The sequence below is a fragment of the Dioscorea cayenensis genome, chromosome 4 (assembly GCF_009730915.1).
Source record: "Dioscorea cayenensis subsp. rotundata cultivar TDr96_F1 chromosome 4, TDr96_F1_v2_PseudoChromosome.rev07_lg8_w22 25.fasta, whole genome shotgun sequence".
Taxonomy (NCBI): domain Eukaryota; kingdom Viridiplantae; phylum Streptophyta; class Magnoliopsida; order Dioscoreales; family Dioscoreaceae; genus Dioscorea; species Dioscorea cayenensis.
In genome coordinates, this window is record NC_052474.1 from 6,294,661 (window position 1) to 6,305,228 (window position 10,568).

At 33.0% G+C, this 10,568-nt stretch overlaps 1 protein-coding gene across 1 annotated transcript; it reads left to right on the top strand.

Annotated features, from left to right (window-relative positions):
* Nucleotides 1–6,223: 6,223 nt before the first annotated feature.
* LOC120259559 (gamma-glutamyl hydrolase 2-like) lies at nucleotides 6,224–10,368 on the top strand. Its single transcript, XM_039267188.1, has 10 exons — nucleotides 6,224–6,602; nucleotides 7,171–7,257; nucleotides 7,408–7,497; nucleotides 7,693–7,784; nucleotides 8,251–8,311; nucleotides 9,094–9,183; nucleotides 9,273–9,335; nucleotides 9,421–9,509; nucleotides 10,036–10,128; nucleotides 10,231–10,368. Exons 1-10 carry the CDS (start codon nucleotides 6,273–6,275, stop codon nucleotides 10,262–10,264), a joined length of 1,029 nt encoding a protein of 342 aa, XP_039123122.1. The 5' UTR covers nucleotides 6,224–6,272; the 3' UTR covers nucleotides 10,265–10,368.
* Nucleotides 10,369–10,568: the final 200 nt, after the last annotated feature.

The window sequence follows — 10,568 nt, forward strand, 5'->3', positions numbered from 1 at the left end:
ATAAAACTTAGATGGAGTTAATTCTCCTCCAGTTGGGATACATGCATTTTGACTATGTTATAAAAAAGGATGAACCACCTATGCCGACAGACAATAGCACTCCGGGTGCATTGCCTAGTATGAATGGTGGGAGCGATCTAATCACTTAAGCATGATGTACATTAAGACTCGTATATTTGCTAGTATTTGTGGTGCAATCCCAGATTGTGCACATGTAAGAGATTTATTGAAGTTAATTGATGACCAATTTGAATCTTCAGATAAGGCTCTTGCTAGCACTCTCATGACCAAATTATTATTCATGAAGCTCAAAAGTGTTAAAGGTCTGCGAGAACACATCATGAAGATAAGAAACTTACCGGCTCAACTTAAGGCTTTAGAGCATATTGATTTTTCATAAACTTACCTTGTGTACTTTATCTTACACTTTCTTCCACATTAGCATAACCCTTTCAAAATCTCATATAACACACATAAATATAAATGGTCTATTAATGAGCTTTTGACCATATGTGTTCAAGAGGAGGAAAGTCTGTTGTTAGAAAAGAGTGAAAGTACACATATGGTTACTCAAGGTAAGAAGAAAGGACGGAGCAAACTGAAAAAGGATAAAGGCAAAATACCTGTTTAGATCGAGAAGGTGTCTAAGTGCTTCTTTTGTAAGAAGAAAGAGCATATGAAGAAGGATTGTCCGAAACTCAAGATTCATCTTGAAAAGAAAGGTACTGAAATTTTTTTTTGTTCGTTGTAAATCTAATATGGTTGACGTTTGTGATAACACTTGGTGGATTGATTCTGGTACTACAATACATATTTCTAATACCTTGCAAGGCTTCTTAAGCCGAAGGATACTGACGAAGAGTGAATAATTTATTTATTTAGGGAATAAGATTCGTTCACATGTAGAGACAATCATGACATACAGATTAGTTTTAGATTCAGGCTTTCTTCTAGATTTGGAAAAGGTTTTTTATATTCCTAGTTTTTCTAGAAATTTAATTTCAGTTTCACAACTTGTACCATTAGGATATTCATTTAAGTTTTATGAAACATATTTTTTTTCATTTGTTTTATAATTCTTCTCTTGTTGGGAATGGTGCATTGTATGATGGTCTTTTTGAGATTTAATTACAAAGTAATGTTTCTTAGAATGTGTTGCATGATCAAGTAAATGTTGGTATTAAACGTAGTATTTTGAATGATAAATCTTTTATGTTATGACATCGGAGATGGGGACATATCTCCATTAAGAGAATTGAAAAGTTGGTGAATGATAGAATTCTTAACTCTCTTGATTTTACCGACTTTCGAACTTGTGTGGACTGCATAAAGGGTAAGCATAACAACAAAACTAAAAAAAAAGGTGCTAGGAAGAGTTCATGCTTATTAGAGATCATCCATACATACATTTGTAGTCTAGAAATGGACTCGTATGGTCAGAGATACTTCATCTCTTTCAATGATGATTATTCACGCTTTATGTATCTCTACTTGTTTGATAATAAGAGTGAAGTATTAGATGCTTTAAAGGTCTTTAAAGCTGAAGTAGAGAACCAATACGGTAAGCAAATAAAGATCGTGAGATCAGATAGAGGTGGAGAATATTATGGTAGGTACACAGAGGATAGACAAACACCAAGTCCATTTGCAAGGTTTCTAGAAGAGCATGGTAGTATGACCTAATACACTATGCTTGGCTCACCAGATCAAAATGGTGTAGCTGAAAGAAGAAATCACACTATTGGATATGGTAAGGAGTATGCTTAACAACTCCAAACTTTCTCTATCTATGTGGACTGAGGCTCCTAAAACAACGGTGTATATATGAAACTATGTTCCGACTAAGGTAGTTTTTGAAACTCCATTTGAATTGTTTAAAGGTTGGAAACCGAGCTTGCAACATATGCACGTTTAGGGTTGTATAGCTAAAATAAGAGTGTATAACCCACATGAGAGAAAGTTGGACTCAAGGACTGTTAGCAGTTATTTTATTAGTTATGCCAAAAAGTCCAAGGGTTATAGGTTTTATTGTCCATCATATAGCACTAGAAGTGTGGAATCAAGAAATGCTAAATTTGTTGAGAATGACATGATTAGTGGGAGTGATCAACCTTTAGACTTAGGTCATGAGAAGATCATGAAGTAACTACAGACGCTAATCAAAGATTGATTGTTTCACATGATAACCATCAAGTTTTGGAAAACATTGAACAAACAATCATTGTGAAACCACATCCTGCTGATCCAGTTGATCAAGTCCCACAACATCAATCTAAAGTTATTGAGCAACAACTTCATCAAGAAGATAATGATGTGGTATTGAAAAGATCAAATAACATTAAGAAATCGGTAATATCTAGTGATTATGTTCTGCATTTACAAGAATTTGACTATGACTTTGGAGTCGCTGATGGCCCTAAAACATTTTCACAAGCGATAAGTTGTGGTAATTCTAACTTGTGGTATGGTGCTATGAAGGCTAAGATGGAATCCATGGCACATAATGATGTTTGGGATCTAGTCAAGTTTCTTGAAGGGGCGAAAACCATTGGGTGCAAGTGGGTCTACAAAACCAAGAAAGACTCGCTAGCAACATTGAGCATTACAAGGCTAGATTAGTTGCTAAAGGATTTACTCAAAAAGAGGATCGACTATAATAAGACTTTTTCTCTGATTTTGAAAAAGAACTCATTTCGTATTATAATGGCATGTTGCTCATTTTAACTTAGAATTACATTAGAGGGATGTGAAAACAACTTTCTTTATAAGAGATCTAGATGAAGGGGTGTTTATGAAACAATCTGAAGGATTCTTCTAGTGAAGGTGAAAGCTTTGTTTACAGACTTAGGAAATCTATATAAGGACTAAAACTAGCATCCTATCAGTGGTATTTGAAGTTCCATGATGTTGTCTCATCATTCAGTTTTGTTGAGAACATTAAGGATCAATGCATATACTATAAAGATAGTGGGAGTAAGTTTTACTTTTTAGTCCTATATGTTGATGATATTTTGCTTGCAACTAATGATAAGGGTATGTTGAATGAGGTGAAGCCATTTCTCTCTAAGAATTTTGACATGAAAGATATGGGTGAGGCATCTTATGTCATTGCATTAAGATACATAGAGACAAATTTCATGGTGTTTTGGGTTTGTCTTAAGAAGCCTATATTAACAAAACTCTTGAGAGATTACAGATAGAAAATTGTTCACCTAGTGTTGCGCCTATGGTGAGAGGAGACAAGTTTAACTTGGACTAGTGTCCTAAAAATAACTTGGAAAGGGAACCAATGGAAAGCATCCCGTATGCTTCAGCTATTTGAAGTCTTATCTATGCTCAGGTCTGTATAAGACCAGACATTGCATATGCTGTGGGGATGTTGGGAAGATATCAAAGTAATCCAGGGGTTTATCATTGGAAAACTGCAAAGAAAGTAATGAGGTATCTTCAGGGTAAGAAGGAGTACAAGCTTACATACAGAATATCAAATGACTTGAAATTCATTGGGTACTCGTATTCAGATTATGCTAGCTGTCTTGATTCTCGAAGATCAACATCCGATTATAGTTTCGTGTTGGCCGGTGGTGCTATCTCATGGAGAAGTGCAAAGCAGACTTTGGTTGCTACTTCCACTATGGAAGCCGAGTTTGTTTCGTGTTTTGAGGCAAGTTCCCACGGTATTTAGTTGAGGAGTTTCATATCAGGGCTTAGAATCGTTGATTCCATATCTAAGCCATTAAAAATATATTGTGATAATTTTGCTGCTGTAATCGAAGTAACACATCGACATCAAGTATTTAGCACTAAAGTAACGCGTGAATGCCGGTGAAATAACCATTCAAAAAATTAGCACAAAGTTGATGATTGCAGATCCTTTGATGAAAGGAATCTCACCAAAATTGTTTAGAAATCATGTAAAACATATGGGAGTTAGTTTTTCTTTTTGAACAATTATATCACTTTAACATTGAAACTCTTAAATATTTATTTATATATTTATTTGTCTTCTCTTTAAATGTATACATTAAGTTTGAGAATGACAATTATTAAGTTTATGCATTATTAGTTTGCTTGTGTTGGACCCAAATAAATATCTAGCTTATTCATTATGATAAAATGTCATATATAGGTTTGCATTAGAGAGAGAGATTGTGTCGTAATACTTGGATTATAATGATGACTTACCGTCATTATGCATGTAATTTATTTCTTTGATGTGGACATACGAATTTATGGGTTAATGTGAATAAATATTAAGTTACCTATGATAAAGTTGGACAAAGTGGGAGAATGTTAGTTTGAATTCTATTCTGACTTAACTTTGTGATGATATTAATCCGATCTGAATTCAAATTGAATATAGTCCATGACATGATTTTATCTAATGGAATCCTAAATTAACTCTAATTGACACTTTAGATAGCGATCTACTTGAACTTTTGAGTGGAATTAATCTTTTGATGGTAAGGATTATATATATGACAACACTAGGGCTCCCAATCTATCGTTTGTGTAATTAGCTAGCTCTATCGGTGGGAGAATACGAGATAGATTGGAAGAGTCTAGTTACTTTAAGCGTGGACTTAAAAGATTTTTGTCATCTTCTATAACCTGTTATGGCTGAAGGTAAATGATCCTGCTTCCGCTTATGATAGTACGGCATAAATATCATAATTAAGTTCTGATGAAAATTCTAACATCATCGCATCGCATCAAACTTAAATTTAAGATGAAATCAATACATATGAAATTAATTGACTTCTTTAGGTGTATATACTTTTCTGTTGTTACATACTAATGGAATAATTTAATAAACTATAAGAATTCTCAATTTCTAATTGAATGCCTGGGATAAATTGCTATACAGACATGTAAATGCTAGTTTTCATATTATAATTATTTATAAAAACTTGTTTGAACTATTCTAACAATATTCATGGAAGCATGTATATGGTTAAAAATAGTGTGAGAGATACATTTGAGATTAACTTGAAAGAGTTTAATTAGATAGATTTGAGTTTAATATGATTTTTAAGCATTATATTTAAGACTTAATATAACTGCGAGGACTACTTTATTTTAAAATTTTATTTTATAATATAATCTTTTAATGCTTAGCATGTTTTTGAACTCACGCTATGTTAGACATTTTTATTTTTTATTTAATTATTATGAATTAAAAACCTATTTAATTTGTAATAAAATAATTGCCTGCCACCGATAATAATCCTTATTTAAACGTATTCGAACAACGTGTTTTTAACAATTGTACTTGATTAAGTTAGTTAAATAATTAATTTTAATTTAAATAATAACAAAGTTTTTACCATTTTTTTACTTAAAGGATATTTCATTAAAAAATAAAAAAAGAAAAACTAAGCCATTTCCACATATTTGCAATCTCCCTCGTAAGTTTCCAATCACCCTAAAAAATCCTTTCTTTAAGAAGAATACCATATTTTTAGTTTATTTCTTAATTAAAATAATTATAACTAATTTTTTTTTTTAAAATTACCTATATGTTTTTTGTCTTCCAATTTTTTACCCTTCAAAGTGGGAGTGGTGTATCAGTTTGTATAACGATTGTTTAAAGATTTACCCCAAAATGATATATCAGTCTTTTACGGTGAATAATAAATAGGTTTGTTAAAGTGATAAACCACTAGACCATGCAGTAGATATCCTCATGATTCTCTCTCCATTTTTTTTTAGTTGTCAATTTTACCTAATACACATCGATTAAGAAAAATTGGTTAAAAATAGTTAGATACTTATATTTTATAAAAAATTTCATTACTTTCCAAAACTACCCCTATTTAAAACTCTATTAAGCGGAGTATATAATTAGTTGATTATAATTTATTGAAGATTGTACAAATATATTAAATTAAAATGTAAATTTGAAAAAAAAAATATTTAATGCTGTATAAAATTTTTAATGTGACAAAGTAAAAAAAAATAAAGAAAAGCTTCAAATATGACAAGTAAAAGGTAATGGAGGGAGTATATATATATATATATATATATATCGGATGAAATATAATTTTTGAATAAAAGATAAAAATTAGAATATTCAGACTAGTTTTGAAATTTGCCAAGAGCTGATGTCCTCCCAATACTCCAAAAAAGCAATCGAACCAATTACCAATCGCCACGTAATCCAGATTCCAAATTTTAATTTTAGAGTACCAAAAGTCTATTAAGAATTTAAGATTCAGCGCTAGCGAACCAGAGAGAGAGAGAGAGAGAGAGAGAGAGAGAGAGAGTCTCCAATGGCTTCGATAGTGGAGCTCCTCCTTCTTCTTCTTCTCGTTTTCGCCGTCTGGATCGGCTCTCTGAAGGCTCAATCCCTTGCTCCCCTGGTCGCAGACGACGCCATCTTCCGATCCTCTGATGGATCCAGCTGCCCCTCTCCAGATCCCTCGCTGTACCACCGGCCGGTGATCGGGATCCTCACTCACCCCGGTGATGGCGCCAACGGGAGACTCAGCAACGCCACCAACGCCTCCAATATCCCTGCATCCTATGTTAAGTTCGTCGAGTCCGCTGGTGCCCGCGTCATCCCTATAATCTACAACGAGCCCGAAGATCTCATCATCCAAGTAATCCGCTCTTACCCCCTTCTCACAAGAAAGAAAGATGCATTTTTTTTTCTTCATTTAGATTAAATTCTTTGTGAACTGTTTGAATTTTTTTTAAAATTTTTTTTAGGCAATTATGATATTTTATGACATTTAAGAAAAAAAAAATACTTGTAGAACCCACCGTATAGTTTGTCTCAAATTCACAACTACATTGAAGTTTAGTTTTACCAATCGAAATATGTATTTTGCTATGATGAAGTTAATCTTCTCGATGCATTGACTGAGTAGGAAGCGGTGCACGGGGCAGTTCATATGATTGAAAATTTGCAAAATCATCAATTTGTTTTTCGTTTCATTCAAAGTAAATGCTATTTTTAAAATCCAAAAAGTAAAATTTAAAAAATCATTAGTATGAATAAACATTTCTAACAAGCCGCATCATCCTAAATCTTAAATTTATTTTCAGTCTTAAACTCATAAAAAATTGGCAGCAGCCGCAGACATGATGCTAATTTTTGTATGGTTAAGAAAATACAAGCATGGTTTTGATCGAGTACTCTAAATAAATAACTTGGTTTCTGTGTAGAAACTCAAATTGGTGAATGGGGTGCTGTTTACTGGTGGATGGGTCAAAACGGGCTTGTACTATGATGTTGCAAATAAAATTTTTGAGGTATGCCAGTCAGTTTCATGAGATGTTCTTGATTACAATTTACAAGTTTATTACTGAGAAGCGAAACTGCGTTGAAGTATATGTATGGTTAGCTGCGATATGTTTGTTGTATAGAAATAGCTACTGATCTCCTTTTTGTCTACTTCCTAGATAGTTCTGGCCAAAAATGATGCAGGGGATCATTTTCCTTTATTTGCAATCTGCTTGGGCTTCGAGCTATTGAGCATGTTCATCAGCCAGGTTCCTCTTTTCCTTAACTTGAAAGTTGATGTATTTCAGGTTTCAGGTTTACCGTGCCTTTCAGTTTACAGGACTCCTTTTGACAAGATTGTGTAGATTATTTTTGAAATTCCTAATCTTTGGAAGCAATTGATATTGTCAAATTCATCTTATTTCATTGCTTAACTACCTGTGTTTGTGAACTAATGATCATAGAATCCTGATATCTGTGAGAGATTTTACGGAGAAGATCGAGCATCTACACTTCAGTTCGGAATTTCAGAAACCAGTGGAACTCTTTTTGAGAGGTAGGTAGCTGCTCTGCAGTGTGCCAATTGAAGTATCCTTGTTATTATTGAAACAAAACATTCAAAATTTTACAACTTTTTGTGACTGTATATTTCAGCCAAATCCTTATCTACAGCTTCACGTTGCTGGCATTCCTAGTTTATGGCTATTATTTGATAATAAATTATTTGAATTTTTGATTGATGGATGGTCTTACAGTCTTTTGTATATGCAGTGGATTGCATCATTCTGACTTTTTATTGTTACTCTATCATATGCTTTTATGAACTATTTGATGCAACATGAAGAATGTTATTTTAACCTAATTTATCTGCACTTTGAAGCATGTTTTAATTTTCATCAGGTTACTTAACATGATTCATTCAAGCTCTCCTGTTTTCTATTCTTTAGCTTAGTAATTTTATTTGAATTGTTACTTTTTGCTTACTTTGAGTTGTTTGCTTTTGACTATGTACAATGTCGAAGATTTCCTCCAGATTTATTGACTAAGATGAGTTCAGAATGCCTTGCCATGCAAAATCATATGGTGAGTAAAATGAGAACACTATGATAAAACTTTGTAAGGTCATTCATGTTAGATGAAATGTAATAATATTTTCTTTCCTCTTTTTTTGCTAGTATGGATACTTTTTATCCTTGAATAAAGATTCAAAATCTTTGTTTTCCAGCATTTGTGCATATAAGTGAATCTCTCACGTTCCAATGATTAAGTATTATCATTTTTACCAGGCAAATTTCAGGGAGATTATATTGTTAGACATGGGCATGGGTGTCATGATTTAGATGTAATGTGCTGGCACTCATCATTTTTGAGTTGTTAATGTTGGTTACAAACAAAAGACGAGCTACTATAATGTTAACAAAAAAGATCAAAAGATCATAGTCCATCTGCGAATGGAGCCATGTGAAGGAGAACAAAAGAAGACAATATCTCATAATAAATCAATATATTATCGGAGCACCTACACACTTGCAGATATTACAAACATAGACTCACCTAGTATATGTATAACGTATTTTTACAGCCATAATCGATATATTTTAGTATGTGTTCAGATCATAAGCATGGCTTCTTATAGTGCAGCGTCCCACAAATCGTAGTATCAAATGTTACAAATTTATTCTCTATTACAAATCATACAAGTTATTGCAACACTTTCATATGATTTAGTGACTGAACAGAGACAAGCTTTATGACAATGAGCTCGCATTTCAACATAGTTTTTCATGTCACATTTTAGGAGACCTAATTTCTATCAATTGAATCTTGGTAATGATCTAATTCTGCTGATTTTGGATATTTGGCAGTTTGGTATTTCACCGAAAAGGTTGCGAGAGAACCGTGCACTGTCAAACTTCTTCAAGATTCTCACAACCACTGCTGATGCTAATAATGACGTATGCAATTTGAATGCATTTCATTAACTTCCAGCCTAGTTTTGCTTTGACTTGATTAGCCACAGCTAATGTTTGTGTTTTTCAATCAGGATTATATTTCTACTGCCCAAGCCTACAATTATCCTGTCACTGCATTTCAGTGGCATCCCGAGGTATGTTTTAACCTCCATTTCGTTAACTTCATAACTTTGAAGAATTAATTTTTGCAAATTGGAAATTTTACCTGGCTTGATACAGAAAAATGCTTTTGAGTGGGGAACTGATAAAATTCCTCATACTGAAGATGCAGTTCGAGTTACTCAACACACTGCCAACTATTTCATTAGGTGATTAATATTGGATTTGCGTTGTTTCAGAGTTTTATTTTAAATTGCTTTTAATTGAACTATTCATTTCTGATATAATCTTATCACATGATGCCAAATTGCCAATATTTTTCAACTGGAAATGTTTATTTGTCATGCTATTGGAGACACAAAATTTTTATCTAAGTCATGGAAGTTCCTTTTCTTCCCTACTTTCGTGTAATTTTCAGCTGCAATTCACTTGACTGCCTCGTGCTAAGAAAGGAATATTGCTTAAATTGTAACATTCATGAGTTGTTTTCTAGTGTTCCTCGATTAATTGTTTCTGTTCTTTTCTTTTTCTAGGAATGATTTAAATTCCAAATATAGCTATTATGAAGATGTTTCACTCGTATTCCTCAAACTCTTGAGAGAAAACCACTGATTTCTTGTGTCTCATGCTCTTACTGAATACTGATTGGTACAACTAGTATTATTTTTCCAACAGGAAAATTGAAACAAGCTTGCAATTGAAATCACTATATGTTTTTTTTTTAACTTTATGCAGTGAAGCACGGAAATCTTCAACTAGACCTGATCCAGTGAAGTTGCTATCCCATCTCATCTACAATTACAAGCCAACTTATGGTGGATACGCAGGGTAAGGAAGAGTTTAACTTTCTTTGTTCACCATCATCTTAAAAGATTGTTGTTGCAATACTTTGAGACGCTAATACTTGTGCTTCTCTATGCTTTACTGCAGCAAAGGATATGACGAAGTTTATATTTTTACATAATGTCTCAATCCTTGCACCACCAAGTGTAGACGTATGAGCTGGATGACTCATTCTCGGCTGTGCCCATGACCTTATACATGTGCTTGTCGCATTTTATAAAATAAGAAAAAAAAAACTTCAATGAAACTTGGGTTGTATCAAACTTTAATGTAAAATCCTTTGTGCCAGTATTTGTATTCTTGTGTATATACAATATCTCTTTGTACACATTATGGAATCATTTAATAAAGCATAAGAATTTGGAATTTCTAATCGTATTCTATGAATAAATTGCTATATAGGTATGTGTTTGTTAGTTTTCATA